This window comes from Mangifera indica, chromosome 4 (assembly GCF_011075055.1).
Source record: "Mangifera indica cultivar Alphonso chromosome 4, CATAS_Mindica_2.1, whole genome shotgun sequence".
Classification (NCBI taxonomy): Eukaryota; Viridiplantae; Streptophyta; class Magnoliopsida; order Sapindales; family Anacardiaceae; genus Mangifera; species Mangifera indica.
The window spans coordinates 14,653,821-14,666,365 of record NC_058140.1 but is presented as its reverse complement, the minus strand read 5'-3'; the positions used below and the strand labels follow the sequence as shown (position 1 = coordinate 14,666,365).

Genomic DNA, 12,545 nt, shown 5'->3' with positions numbered 1-12,545 from the left:
GTAGTGCGTGAAGGGGTGCGGGAACGGATGTGAGTGTGAGTGTGTGAAAGGGTGTAACAATTTGGAAATGGTGCATGAAGAGGTGCGGGTGCATGAAAGGGTGTGACAAATTTGGAAAGGGTGTGGCAATTTGGAAATTGTGTGTAAAGGAGTTCGAGAACAGGTGCGAGTGTATAGAAGGGTGCAACAAATTTGGAAAGGGTGCGCCCTCTACGCACCCTTTTATTTATATATAAAGGGGCGCAAGAAATGCACCCCTTTATAATATAAGAAAATATAATATAATATAATATATTATATTATATATATATATATATATATATATATATATATATATATATATATATATATATATATATATATATATATATATATAATTTGTCGCACCCCTTTACGCACTCTTTTCAAATTGTTGCACCCTTTCACAAATCTGCACCCACACCCCTTCAACGTTGTCACACCTTTATACGCACCCGTACCCTTTCACGCACCATTTTGCATATTTTTGCACCCGTTTGAACAAACGCACCGTTTTGAGAAAACGCTCAGTATATCCATCATTTTGTAATTGTATAAAAATATATAAGAATCAATTATTATATAAAAAAATAATCTTATTCATTACAAAAAAATTAAACTTAATACGTATCTTCTGAAATATAAGAGATTAATCTGCGAAAGCTGCTGTGAAATATACTGTAAAGGTTGAGATATAAGATGAGGGGTATTTTTGAAATGAAAAATATGATTTGCTTAAAAATGAAAAATATGATTTGCTTAAAAAGGTAAAAGCTAAAAATTCTTGTCGAAAAAGGTTTATACGGCAAACTGACTACTTATTTTAATTAATTTCCCTTTTTTAGCGTTACGCCCATAAAAATGAAAATTTTTGTTTGAATTTTTTAGTGCGTAGAAAAAGTAAGGCCAGAGGACTATTTCCCATTCAAGTTTAGGTGCTATTTTAAAGTCATATTTGTGAGGTTTGAAAATCCAAATATCTCACCTATCTATTAAAAATCTCAGTTAAGGTTAAGGATAAAATTGTCATTTAACAAAAAAAACTAAAATTTTATTACATTTACCCTTCAGCTTGAAAATCTCACAATTTTCCTCATCTAAAGTTTAAAAAATCAAAATTTCTCCCTTGGGGTTTGCAAACCATCGTTGGAGATGGCGAACGCTGTTTTTGGTGGTGTTGGCTCTCCCTCCCGATTTAACTCTCCCTGTCGATTACTTCTCAGCCACCTAAACACATGGCAATACCATACGTGGGTACATGGACATGGATAAAATCTTTGAAATTGACAATTGAATACTATTGGCAACCATGGTTTGTGGATGGCCAAGGTGCCAGATAAGTTATTTTCAAAAAGTTTTATCATGTTTATACATCAGCCCTAATTACATATATAGATAATATATTATAATATAATTAGGTAAAATTTTATTTTTAATTTAAAATTATCCAATATCATAATATACAAAATCTAACTATTCAATTATATATTTAAAAATATATACATATAATTTTATTTAAACTTTCAACTCACATGCGTTGTATTTCGACTTTAAATTTCAACTAAAAAAATCATCATTTATTTTCAAACAAACTACTGTCTAATTTATTTTACGTAATAATATTTTTAATAAAAAATAATTATTATAATAATAAAGAGTCTTCGTTGATATCCTGGAACCGCCCTTTCGAACCTTAAATTGTGGGTGACCATGATTTATTCTCTTCATTTATTTATTATTCTCTTCATTTATTTATTATATATGACTTAATTTGACTTCAATTTGAATGCATTATTCATATAATTAATCATGATTAAATGTGGTATCTAATATATTAATAAATAATAACGCACTCCAGATTACACGTTAAACGGAAGCAAGATGATCTCATTGCCTAATCACAACACACTTCTATAAAAGGATAGAGAGTACTTAAATATGAATAAATGTGTTGACTGGAAGGTTGCTTGGTGTAGTGTAACAAAAGTGACAGACTTGTCAAAACTATTGAAGACAAGAGTTGAAATTAATTAATTAACAATTCTTTCTCAAATTTCTACTCCAATAATAATTTTGTCACAATAATAATTTATCACCCATGAATTAGGGGTGAGAAAAAAATTGAACCGGAACTGCCTGGTACCTAACTTTCGGTTTCTATTCCTACTAAAAACTGGTCTATTTAGGATAGGTTTCAATTCCAATTTATAGAACCGGACAGTTTTGATTTCGGTTTCAATTTTAACTTCTAAGAAACTGAAACCAAAACCAGAGCCAAAATATAAAGATAAAAGGGGAAAAATTAATGTGTGTATGTTTGGGAAATACATTGTATTCAAAATGCCTATAATGTTTACAGTGTCCCGAGGGTCTGCAACTTTGTTAACAATGTTGGGTGACGTCTAAGCAGCAATGGGAAGGCTTGTAAAAAGAGTGTACTTCTGTTTGTGTTTAAGAAGAGTAATGGTGAGAAACAACGAAACTTTCTGCCAGGTGGGGTTTGAAAATGAGAGAAATGAAGAGAAGAAATGAATAATTTCTACCAGGCGGGTTTTGAAAATGAGAGAAGGGAAGAGAATAAATGAGTAATTACATAGGATTTTATGGTTGAGAGGTAGAGATAATGAAGGAGTTAAACCAACATTCAAATCCTAGTGACATTTTTTTGGTGAATTATGGTTCCGGATAGAAACCAAAACCTACCTAAAACTTACAAGATCTGTTTTTACTTAGAACTGATCTAATAGGTTTCAAGTTCTAATTCCTATTTTTAAAAACCAACTTGTTCAGGTTCTTAATATTTTTACAAGGTATCCAAATCCGCTCACCCCCACCATAAATAATTGCTCACAAGCCAAAAGACTTATTTCCACTCAAGATTTAATCCATTCTTAAACTTCTATCCAAGGTTTAGTTCATTCTCAAACTTTCATCCGTTAAGTTTCGAAAACTCATATACTCATAAAACTTCTGTTAAAATAATTTGTTAGTTATAAAAGTAAAATTATCATTTTATTAGTAATAATAAAAAATATATAATTTAATAACATCTTCTATTTTAAAAAAATTGACAATTTCAACCCAATCTCAAATTTTGAAAAGTGGTTTTTCTTCTCACCTCTAAGTTTTTTTCTCTATCCTCTCGTGCGACCATCTCTGACATCTTCCCACCCTTATGCCAACTAGCTATTAAAGGGGAACAAGAGAAGCAAGGAAAGTATGCAATATGCAAAAATGAAACATTAAAGAGAAAATATAGATGAGTTTACTCAGTGAGAACTAACGTCCTATATATAGGCCAGACTACAAGGGGAAGAAGAAGCATAAAATCCGCACATGGAACACCGTAAACAAAACAAGTCAGCTTACATCGCAAACAAATTGACCTTGTCAAACAACCAACAACATCGCAGGAAAGAATAATGAACAAATAATACAAATATACAATAAATTAATAACAGTGTAGACTAAGTCTTGCAGTCCTCCCAGCACGTTGACTACCCTCCTTGCATGGATGCTGCATGTTGGTTCCCTACGTAAGAATGTCTCTTCACTTGATCATGTATTTCAGGATTTGAGGCAGCTACTGTTCTCAATAGAAATGCTCTCTTCCGATGAGAATTGCAGCCACATGATTAGTGATTTCCATTACTCAAAACAATAAAATTACGTATACATACTCTTGAGTAATATATAATTATATAATGACACATCTTTTGTATATTAATTAATTATTTATACAAAATATATGCACATAGACATTCTTGCAAAATGGTAGAAAAGGTTCCTTGTAAAAGAAGTACATGTATAAAATTATCTCTAGTGGGTGAAGTTCCTTAAATTTTGGGGGAAAATGACTCCGAGCCTACCTGAACTGCTTGTTTTGTGGAAATTGTTTGTTTTTAAATCAAATATGATAAGACGTGTATGACAAATTCTTGAAAATGTTTTTGAGGAGGATTAGGAATGTCAGCCTGTCAACATAATCTACTTTATTAATTAATTTATTTCTCAATTATAAAATTTACTTTCATCCCATACATAGACTGATAGACATATTAAATAAGACAAAATAAAAAAAAAATAATTACCAAAAAAAAATTGAAATACGTATAATTATAAAACTTCAGACAGCACGGAAAAGCATACTAAACCAATTATCCTTGCGTGAGAGCGGCGTACAACACCGTGCAGTCCGTACGATGAGAACCTACCACCCTCCTTATGCAAAACAGGGTCATACGCAACCCGATGATGACCCGGAATCAGCCCGACCTCCAATTGTCTCTGCCAACATGGCCCTCTCCACAGCCGCTGGTCTCCGTAAGAAGCCAACCGGGGTTCGGCACTGGCTGCTTCTTGATTCAAGTGGGCAGGCCCAGGTAGTGGAGGCCGGAAAGCACGCCATCATGCGCCGCACGGGGCTGCCGGCGCGAGACCTTCGGATCCTGGATCCGCAACTCTCGTACCCTTCAACTGTGTTGGGCCGAGAACGGGCAATTGTTATAAATTTGGAGCACATCAAGGCTATTATTACAGCCCAGGAAGTTCTGTTGCTTAATTCTAGAGACCCTTTTGTTGTTCCCTTTGTTGAAGAATTACAGAGGAGGATTTTGTGCCACTATCAGGCCACTAAAGCTAAGGTTTTCTTTTTAAAAAAAAATATTTTATCATTATAATTGTTTCACTCTTTTGTGATGTGTTCTAGATATTTTTTGGTGTCAGTTTTATCAGAACCCTCTTTTGAAATATGAAAATTGTTATGAATTTATCCTTAAAAGGGATATCAGTAAAATATGTTTTCTGATTGTTTTACTTGCATAAAGTGCATTTGTTTGATTCAAATGTGAATGCTCAATTGATTAAATGGGCTGCAAAGCCTTCAACTTCAATTTTACATTCACTCTGATTTATATTAATTTGTTGTTAAGTTTGTTGGATTGTTATGTATATGCTTGATGATGTTATAATGGTATATTTTGTGTAGGAGGGCACTGGAGATGATTCAAAATGGAAAAATTTGTATGATTTGGAAGAACCACAATCAAGAGATTCCAGTCCTCCAACATTTTCAGGAGGTTTTCCACAGTATGAGGGTCAACACGAGGAAGGTAAGGCAGATGGGAAACAAGGTCTTGAGAACCGTGATGGACCAAAGGTTCTTCCTTTTGAGTTTGTTGCACTGGAAGCCTGCCTTGAGGCTGCCTGCAGTTGCTTAGAAAATGAAGTAACTTACCTTAGTTCCTACTTTCCTAGATTTTTCTTTACTACTTTGCCATTGTGCATTTGTTTTCTTTGTTCTCATAATTGTACTTGTTCCTGTTTCTACCTAAGGCAAAAACGTTGGAACAAGAAGCTCACCCAGCCTTAGATAAGCTGACTTCAAAGATCAGTACCCTCAATTTGGAACGTGTCCGTCAAATTAAGAGCCGCTTGGTTGCAATAACTGGACGTGTTCAGAAGGTTGAGTGATTTCTAGATTTTGGATTATATGGTTTCCTGTTAATCTGTGTTGAATAGGCTGGTATAACCTATTGATCTTGTAGATGCAATTTAAGAGTGCATATCAAATCACTTAAAAAACCATGCTCTCAAGTTATTGATAGTTTTATTTCTTACCAAAGTCTTTTTGACTAAGTTGAGCATGTGTTCATCTCCAGGTGAGGGATGAATTAGAACACTTGCTGGATGATGATGAAGACATGGCTGAGATGTATCTGACCGAAAAGTTGGTTCAACAACTTGAAAACTCCTCCACTTCCTCTATGAATGAGAGAGATGACATGGATCTTCAATCACATATGGATGACGGGTACCTATTTCTATCACTTTGTTATCTGGCCTTCCTATTTCATTTTTATTTTTGCTTATCTCTTCATATTCTCCTACCATTTCAGGACTCCTGCTGAATTATCAGTGGATGCTACTGGGGGATACACTAGTTATGAAGTTGATCTTAACGCAGAGAACGCCCATGAGTTGTTTGCTGCACATAATTCACTTGGCAAGGACAGCCACGAGTCTTGTACTAGTACCACTTACAGTTCTATAGGCAAGGTACTTGATGTTGAGGAGCTTGAAATGCTCCTGGAGGCATACTTTGTGCAGATTGATGGCACACTAAACAAGCTGTCTACGGTATGACACTTAAGTTCACTACTTGATCCTATTTCATGAAACACATAAAAAGATTCACATACTAAAATAGTTGTGAGAAGCTCATGATGTCTTGTTTGGTAATATATATGCAAACACAACACCGAAAAGTAAACATGTTAAAGCCTTGTGCTGTTAAAAAATATAGAACTTTTTTCATCAAAAAGTCAGTTTACCAGTTCTCCATAATTTTGTCTCCCCTAAACTGTCATTTGCTTCACATAAAAAGAAGAGGTGAACAATAATAAGTCAGGATTAACCAAACATATAAATGTCAATATGAAAAGTTGAACATCCATGTAAACAGGTATCAAAGCTATACAGGGCATGTCTCTTTACTGAAAACATTTATGTAGATGTGGTTCATAAACTGTTTGGACAGGATTACTCCTCATGCTCCCATCTCCAGAGGTCTGTGATATTGATGTTTATCAAGGCAACTCACTTCAACTGTATAATATATTACACTATGAGGAATTAATTAGTCTTTTCTTCATGGGAATTCTAATGTGCAAGTGCAATGGGTGCCGACCTTGCTCTGATACTGCTAATCTATGAGTATGAGGCTCTCAATCAGTGCCCGCATGGCCTACACTTATTTATCAGAGTTTAAATCCCCTAGCATCTAAGTATCTATATATTATTAGTGTATATTACAAGAATAGGACTGTATAACAGAGTGGTTATCCTGGTGGAAGTCTTAATTGCATTTATTAGTCTAGATTCGATCTTTAGATTGAGATTAGAAATCTGACATTTCTGCTCATATATGCTCTGACACAGAGATTTTTTGAAGGAGAAGACACTCTTGCCATGAAATCTTTTAGATATTTATCGGTGAAACAGTGAATGTGGCTTTGGACGTTTTATTTTTGAGGTTTACTGTTAGTTATTCACCTAATTCTTGTTATGGCTGCAGAAACACTTTCCACGTAAGGAGCTCTTTTATTTATTATATAAACTTTGGGGGGTGGTTGATTGAAAATTCACACTTGTATAGTGTTAAGAGATTCTTCCAGAAGGAACAGCTCAGAGAGGGGAGTGTCTTGAGAAAGAGAGCAGCCACTGTGCTAACTTGTAGATTATAGGTCTATCAGGGTAGGCAGATGTGTTACAGATTAACATTGTTCCTAAGTGTAGTTGCAAGATTATGAAACTCTTTTTTTAAGGGTAAGGATGTTGATGATGCTCATTGTTTGAAAAAGGGCAGACAAGTACCATGGACCTGACATGGCCACCTGTATGGTGTAGCTAATTTTAAATTTAAGCAATTTGGCAATTTCTTCTAACTACTAAAATTATCCTTATTTATGTTATTGTTGGCCAAAATTAGGGCTAGTGCTTCATATAATGGAGACTTTGAAAATTAGTTTTACCGCACAATATAGTTTTTCGTGATGCTTACAGGAACTTTCTCATTTTGTTTTCCCCACTCAAACAAAATATAGTAATTCACTCCCTGTGGTGGTAGAAACTTTCTACGATCTATAATTCTGCTTTTCCATTTTAAGAAGGGGTGTGATGAAATTTGAGTTTGAATTTTGAAATGATGGTTACGGAAGGGTTCATACACATTGGGGTTGCATAAAGAGTAAGGATATAGATTTGAAAGTTGTTTTCCTTTGCTTTTATATACAAACTGACATTCACTTTGGAAATCAATCCATTCCGTTAGTTTTCCCTAGATACTCTTAACATGTTTCCTTATCATTGTATTTTTGTTTCTTGGAAGCTGAGGGAGTACGTAGATGACACAGAAGACTACATTAACATAATGCTGGATGACAAACAGAATCATCTTTTGCAAATGGGTGTCATGCTAACAACTGCAACCCTTGTGGTGAGTGCATTCGTTGTTGTGGCTGGTGTCTTTGGAATGAATATCACCATCGATCTTTTTGATGAAGAAAAATCAGGCATGCAAGAGTTTATTTGGACTGTTGTTGGCGGTGCCACTGGGAGCATATTCCTGTATGTAGTTGCTATTGTCTGGTGCAAGCACAAGCGTTTGCTGGAGTGAAAGATGGTAATACTATGTTGTTAAAGAAATCAGTTATTGGAATTAAGTTGTGTTGTATCTTTTTACAGGAATGCAACTTTCTAAAACTTGAATTTTCATGCCGTGTTTATGAATAATACACATCATATGCTCTGAATGCAGGAACATTTGATGTCTGCTTTTCCAGATTTTAATAGTGCATACATTTTGTAAAATTAAACATATGCTCAAAGATCATGGAAAATTTTCAATCTGACATTTCTTGTAAGAGTATGTAATCTCTGTTATAGTAGGAAAACTGAAATTTCTATGATATTTGGATAAATTAGAGTCCCGTACACCAATGAATCATAATTATTATAATCAGATTATCTTCATTTTCGGCTGAAAATGTTTGGTTTATGTGGCTCAATAATTTCAGATTATTTGTGGCAAAGGCTGTGGTTTATGCGGCTTAAAATTTGTGCTTTGCGGCTGAATGGTTTCAAGAGTTGTTGCAGGTGGTGAATTATTGCAACAAAACAGATGCAAGATGCCATAAAGGATGTCAAATAACAGCACAAGAAAGCAAATACAACCCAAGAAAGCACAGCATAATTTAACTAGGTCTATCATGAATTATCAAAGTCCACTGCAGCGAAATTTCAGTAGAGAGATGAAGATTTTAGAACGTGTTTTTTCTCTCTTGGGTCTCACTTTCACACGGATTTTTATTCACACTTTTGCAATCCTAGAGCCTAGCATGCACCCACAAGCTGGTTTATGGAATATCGTTAATAATATGTTTAAAAAATTATAGAATCACCAATATTAAATTTAACCATTCTCATGGATTATCAGTTAAAATAAATATAACATTTCAAATATAAAATAATTAACCGACTATCATATATAATATAAACATAACACATAAGAGAGATTAGAATTATAGTCTCAAAGCTCTCAAACACAATACATTGGTTAAGAATTTTCAAATATATAACATAGCCAAGATTCAAACTAAAATTTCAAGCACATAGCCAGGATTAATCAGGCTGGAATTGCTATTTTTTTTTTTTTGTAAGAAATGGATGGAGTTTAAGTTGTAATGTCTAATGATAGAGATAAAAATAGGATTTGTCATATCAATATTTTTTAATTCAAGTTTTTTTTTTTCTTTGCGATGGAAACAGTGAAAACCAACTTATATCATTGCAAGATTTTTCTGATATAAATATAGTAAAGTAATAATTTTTTTGACTTGATTGAGTTATTGGTGTGAATTGTCATGTTTTGATATTAACAAATTGAAAGGTAAAATGATAAATTGATGGCGAGAAATAACAATTAAAAAATAATAACGGGATTCTTAAAGGTTTTCGATTTTGGAAGAAAATGATTGTAACTTGTCACTATTTAAGTTGAGTTTTATATTTTCATATATAATGATAATTCTTTGTTTTTCGTTTAAAAAAATAAAAAATATGACCATGTATAATACAATTATTTAATATGTGTTTAATACAACAAATAAAATATATATTTTTAATCCAAAAATATAATAAAACCTATTTAATGGTAAAATACAATTGACGCAAATATTGAGGATAAGGCAAGAAAAGGGAATAAAAATGAAAAAAATTATCATATCATCATCCACATTCTTTAAGAAAACTAGTGGCTCTGGCCATTCCAGTCCCATAACCATAGCCAACTCCAACTCCAGAGAGAAAGCTTGAAGTGTAATGGTTATTGATGAGTTCAATAGGGCAGAGTATTTTGATGGCTTTAACTGTGACAGTCAACAAATATGCCTCCTTAAATGTCCAAGCAATTCCCAGTAGAAGAGAATCAACCTCACCTGCAACCTCTTCAAGAAGAACAAATCCAAAAGCAAAAACACCAGTCAGTGATATAGATATAGGAAGAAGAGGGATACTTGTATCCACTGTAGCAGCTACTCCTCAAGTTAAGGATTCAACCACTGAGTTTCTCAAAAGTACTTCACTATTTCCCTTCTTCCTCGATTTCTTTGTCGCCTGTGTTACTTTCTTTTCAGCAGAAATGTGTGTAATTTCTATTGCTAATTTTATCAGAATATTTGAAGAAATCGGAGGAAAACAAGGCAAAGAATGACAAGGAGGTAAAACCTTTACATTATCCTCCTTTTTTCATTAGGGATAAACTTCTTGTAATATATCAAAAGAAAACTTTTAAGTTTAGACCAGTAAGGCATTTTTCTGATATTTATTTGTTCACTGAGTTATCTTTATTGGCAGAGATTGGACAGCTATTACAAGCGGAATTACAAAGATTACTTTGAATTTATAGAAGGGTCTTTGAAAGCCAAGGAGGACCGGCAGCTCTCTGAATCAGAGAAGGGTATTCTTGATTGGCTTAAGACTAACAAATAATTAACATTGTCTTCCAAATTTTTCTTTAGCTAGTTGTTATTGCAAATTTATAATAAATTTATGCAACTATGTATGAAGTTCATATATATGAGTAAGTAGAAATTTTATTTATTTAACCTCTTTTTACTGTCAAAATTAAAAAAAGATTGACCTCAATTGCTTTTTCTTTAAACAAGATAACGAGTTTTCCTGAATCATAGGAGTTAAGGGTCATTTGCATGGGTGACAAATCAATCATATGAAGAAAATAGAAGATTATCGAGTGAAGGAAGGCATCTAATTGATGTATAAAAACGAAAACTATAGAATTCTCAGTAATGATGTTAAAATTTTCAAAAGAAATACCAATTAGCTTTGCTTATGGTGTCAAAAATTGCTGAGGTGGTTAGAGAAGAAGGGGTTCTGGGTTTCCCTTTTCCCTTACCTTTAACATTAACAATATTTCTTCCTATTATTTAATTTAATAAGAAAAATTAAGCATTTCCTAAGACAAAAGAAGAAATCTGAAGGATGAAATACAGTTTTTTAAGATCCAAAGTGGGCTGAATTCGGCTCCACAAAGGGATTAAATTTCTTTCTTAATAATTAAAATCATTTTAAATTTTGAATTTATAGATATAATATATTTCACATCAGAACTGTCCTATTTAATACTTTTCTTCTGAATTTCTTTGTTAACCTGGTTAAAGAACTTCTCAACCTTATAAATCCAGTTATTAACCATTGAAGCATGGAACATCAAACTCAGAGTGTCGTCAAGATTTTAGTCAACTTACCATTCGGAGTCGGCCTCTTGAGTTGCTTTCATCTTGCTTCTCTCCCCGATAACTCAGTGTCTTCAACATTGTAGTCAACATTATATGAAAATCAGACTGGATTATAGACTGTTTCTTAGTTGAATCAGTTGAGCCAATCGGTTCTATCCAATTTTTAAAACACTACTTCATTCCAATGATAATTACCCTAATTATTAAATAACAGGAAGATAACAATACCGGTTCCCTTAAACAAGCAAATTCCTCTCGTTCTATTTTGTAAAGCTTGAGCCAAGTTGGTTTACTTTGAATTCTATAAGATGATGAAGCTGGAATGTTCCTCTCTACCCCCCAATACGACCCTATCTTTCAACCTCCTCCGACTCCAACCTCAACCTGGATCATTTCACTAGCTCTTTGGGTCTCTAAGTCCAAGCTTCCTTTTTCAACTCAATTAGTTATTGTCCAATAACACTTGAGCCCAACTGTCAGCCCTTATCGTCTCTCAATTGCATTATAGTTACAAGAAACCCGTTGCCACTTTCTAAGGTGAAAGTCCAACAAATTTGTACACAAATGAGGGAGCAGATGCTACGCAGTTAGGTTAATGCTGGTGGAAAATTAATGCCTGTGATCAGCACTAGTTTCTTTCAAGTTTGATAGTATATATATCTAACTGCAAACAAAAAGAGCCGTCGATATCATAATTTAAAGTGATCAATGCATGACTCCATTATAAATTAAGGCCAAAGGACTATTTCCCACCCAAGGTATGCTTTTTTTCCAAATACACCCCCGTTAACTTTGAAAATCCTATTTACTCACCCATGAAGATCGTCGGTCGTCATCAGAAAAATGGGATCTGAAGGTTTGGAAACCCTAGGGGGACAATGTAGTTTTTGAAAACTTGGGATGGAGGAAAATTATTAGTTTTTAGGGTTTGAGGGGAAAAATAAAATAAAATTTAAGTTTATTTTTAATATTACAGATAAAATGACGATTTTACCTTTGAAACCGTTTTTTTTAACAGTCTATGAATAGGTAAATTGGATTTTCAAAGTTAAAGGGCGGGGGGTGGGGGGGGGGGGGGGGGGAAGGAATTTGGAAAAAAAGCATACCTTGTGTGGGAAATAGTCCTTTGGCCATAAATTAATGATGAAGTTAAAACAGGGGAGAGTTGATCAAGTAAGGAAATCTCCCCGCAATTTTTTTTAGCAAAATATG

The 12,545-nt window shown here is 33.8% G+C and overlaps 3 protein-coding genes across 3 annotated transcripts in view; all 3 read left to right on the top strand.

Annotated features, from left to right (window-relative positions):
- The window catches only part of LOC123213730 (serine carboxypeptidase-like 17), an 81,768-nt gene that overhangs the window by 8,954 nt on the left and 60,269 nt on the right, over positions 1-12,545 (top strand). The gene's annotated exons all lie outside the window — the stretch shown is intronic.
- Positions 4,158-8,429, top strand: LOC123213729 (magnesium transporter MRS2-3). The gene is made up of 6 exons (XM_044633224.1): positions 4,158-4,661; positions 5,006-5,245; positions 5,353-5,481; positions 5,679-5,830; positions 5,916-6,156; positions 7,907-8,429. The coding sequence occupies exons 1-6, from the start codon at positions 4,221-4,223 to the stop codon at positions 8,192-8,194; spliced, it is 1,491 nt and encodes a 496-aa protein (XP_044489159.1). The 5' UTR covers positions 4,158-4,220; the 3' UTR covers positions 8,195-8,429.
- On the top strand, positions 9,787-10,677 carry LOC123213735. Its single transcript, XM_044633238.1, has 3 exons — positions 9,787-10,151; positions 10,249-10,295; positions 10,432-10,677. Exons 1-3 carry the CDS (start codon positions 9,908-9,910, stop codon positions 10,564-10,566), a joined length of 426 nt encoding a protein of 141 aa, XP_044489173.1. The 5' UTR covers positions 9,787-9,907; the 3' UTR covers positions 10,567-10,677.